Here is a 2,734-nt window from a genome sequence, read left to right on the forward strand (position 1 = left end):
ATGGACCTTCTCCTGCTCGGCAGCTCTCTTCTCTTCTCGGCTGTCGGACGTGAGTAGATTCATCTTCATCATTAAACTGAACATTACATATTTATACATGTGCAGAATGTGTGTGTGTGATGGGGGGGGGAGTTACTCATACTGTGAGGACAAAAATCATTGGACCGTGATGTACATTATGAAAACTTAAGATTAGTTTGGGTTCAGGTTCAGGTTCAGGTTCAGGTTTAGGTTCAGGTTCAGGTTCAGGTTTAGGTTCAGGTTCAGGTTCAGGTTCAGGTTCAGGTTCAGGTTTAGGTTCAGGTTCAGGTTCAGGTTCAGGTTCAGGTTCAGGTTCAGGTTCAGGTTCAGGTTTAGGTTCAGGTTCAGGTTCAGGTTCAGGTTCAGGTTCAGGTTCAGGTTTAGGTTCAGGTTCAGGTTCAGGTTCAGGTTCAGGTTCAGGTTAAGTAGTAACTGTTTAGAGTGAGATCAGCGGTTGGAAACATGAGAGACTCTGAGGTTCTGAGGAACGTTAAAGTTCCACAGGCTATATACATAGAGACATTAAGATGCTCTCCCCCCCCCCCCAGTGCTGGGCTCTGGAGACGACGGCTGGTCCATGAAGGTGCAGCCGGAGGTGCGAGCCGTGGACGGCTACCCGGTGGTGCTGCCCTGCTCCTTCAGCCACCCCACCCACTCCCAGCACTCCTCCCTGAAGGTGCTGTGGCGCCTGGGCCACGGCCAGGGCGCCAGCGTGCTGTTCCGCTGCACCAGTCACCCCGGGCCCGCCGCCTGCGAGCCCGGGCCCGAGCAGGACCAGCGCTACCGGCTGGAGGGGAACCCCCGACAGCACGACCTGTCGCTGAGAATCACCAGCGCCGCCCTGCAGGACAGCGGGCGCTACTACTGCCGGGTGGAGGTTCAGGGACAGGCCCACATCAGCTTCGAGGACAAGATGGGAACCAGGCTGAGAGTCGAGGGTACGTTGGTCCAGACACGAGCAGTCGAGCGTCACACCGAGCCTCAAGTCACAGATACAACCATAGATATATATAAAGACTAGATATCTCGCTCGACGGAGCCGGACGTCACCACATGGCGGCCATCTTGTTGCGGGAGGCTCTCTCACCCATAACATTGTGTTGGTAAATAACCATAACTTGCTCAATTTTCAACCGATTTTGAAACGGTCTGGTTTGTTATAAACATCAGAGATGTAGTTATGACACTGCATAAATTGTTAATTTTTTTTAGAAAATAACATAATTATTCATAAGTACACAGTGTCATAACTTCATCTCTGACGTTTATAACAAACCAGACCGTTTCAAAATCGGTTGAAAATTGAGCAAGTTATGGTTATTTACCAACACAATGTTATGGGTGAGAGAGCCTCCCGCAACAAGATGGCCGCCATGTGGTGACGTTCGTCTCCGTTGGCCGGCAACGTGGCCGAGACATCTAGTGTTCATATCTGTGGATACAACAGCTCTACGTCCACGAGGCGGGTGTGGGCGGGGCCTAGTGCTCGGCAGACGGGGTGACATCACCGTTCACACGTGTCCACAGCTACTCTGTGAGACGAGTATGAGTCAGAATCAACAACTCGTCTTTGTACGAGTTTCTCTACGTATGGTTTTCCCTGCTGGGTCTAATTACAAGTTAGCAGCTAAATGTAGCATCTCTGCTCCACATCACCAACACTCCTTCTTCTCTGGTATTTGAAGGATCATCAACGGAGACTTTATCGCCACCTACTGGCTCAGGGAACTTGTTTGATTGTTTGTTGTTGTTTTTCGTGTTCTCGTTTTCTTTTTTAATGCAGAGCAAAACACAACCTCAGTGTTTTCAAACTAAACGAGACCGGCAGCGTTGACAGTGATGATTTAAAACTAAAATGTGGACGTATTGCGACCACCAGACTGATCGATCAGAGGCGGTCCCCGGGGGGTTCCAGCCCCCTGCTGTTGCCCGCTCTGCCTGCAGGTGGCGCCTCTTTGTGTGACTCATCAGTTTCTTCCCGTCTGTGCAGCTCCTCCAAAGATCCTGTCCCTGTGGGTGGAGGGCAGCGAGCAGGCCGGGTTCCGGGCGCTGTGCCGGGTGCAGGGCGCCCCCCTGCCGGACGTCCAGTGGCTCGGGCCCGACGACCTGCTGGAGGGCTCGCTGCTGGAGGGCTCGCTGCTGGAGGGCTCGCCGCTCGGACCCCTGGCCCAGGGGACGCCGGCCCACTACCAGACCGTCAGCCAGCTGCGGGACGTGCAGCCGGGGCAGCACTACACCTGCAGCGCCTCCAACCCGCTGGGCAAGGAGCAGGCCACCCTGTACGTCCTGCCCCCCCGGCCGCCGCTGGCCGTGGGCGGAGCCTCGCCTCCTCTGCTGCTGCTCCTGACGCTGTCGGTGGGGGCAAAGGTCATCCTGCTGGTGGGGGTGGGGGTGTGGCTGGTGCAGGGCGGCGCTCTGCAGGTGGTCCGCTGCTGGTGGAAGTAACGTCATCAATTTAATACATGATGCTTTTTGTCCTAATTATGTTTTGTGTAATTATTAATAATTACTTAATTTCTTTGATCCTTATTTCCAGATAATTTCCTTAAAATTTTATGAAAAGAACTGTGACGTGTTGTAAAACATGAAATTACTCTTATTATAACTGATTATTATTAAATATTATAATATTCAAAATGAATTCATGATTCATGTTCACTCTGAGGTCGCAAAAAATAAAACTTCCTTAGATCTGAAGACAATTTATAAAGGG

At 51.8% G+C, this 2,734-nt stretch overlaps 1 protein-coding gene across 1 annotated transcript; it reads left to right on the top strand.

Moving 5' to 3' along the window:
* si:dkey-11p23.7 (V-set and Ig domain-containing protein) lies at nucleotides 1-2,466 on the top strand. The gene is made up of 3 exons (XM_061080426.1): nucleotides 1-49; nucleotides 570-959; nucleotides 2,012-2,466. Exons 1-3 carry the CDS (start codon nucleotides 1-3, stop codon nucleotides 2,464-2,466), a joined length of 894 nt encoding a protein of 297 aa, XP_060936409.1.
* Nucleotides 2,467-2,734: the final 268 nt, after the last annotated feature.

This window comes from Limanda limanda, chromosome 11 (assembly GCF_963576545.1).
Source record: "Limanda limanda chromosome 11, fLimLim1.1, whole genome shotgun sequence".
NCBI lineage: Eukaryota > Metazoa > Chordata > Actinopteri > Pleuronectiformes > Pleuronectidae > Limanda > Limanda limanda.

What these genes read in the sequence shown, in the direction of transcription:
- si:dkey-11p23.7 (XM_061080426.1), top strand. Translation starts at nt 1, where the DNA reads ATGGACCTTCTCCTGCTCGGCAGCTCTCTTCTCTTCTCGGCTGTCGGA. An exon ending in TCTCTTCTCGGCTGTCGGAC is followed by an intron (nt 50 to 569) that starts GTGAGTAGATTC and finishes CCCCCCCCCCAG; the next exon opens with TGCTGGGCTCTGGAGACGAC. An exon ending in AACCAGGCTGAGAGTCGAGG is followed by an intron (nt 960 to 2,011) that starts GTACGTTGGTCC and finishes CCGTCTGTGCAG; the next exon opens with CTCCTCCAAAGATCCTGTCC.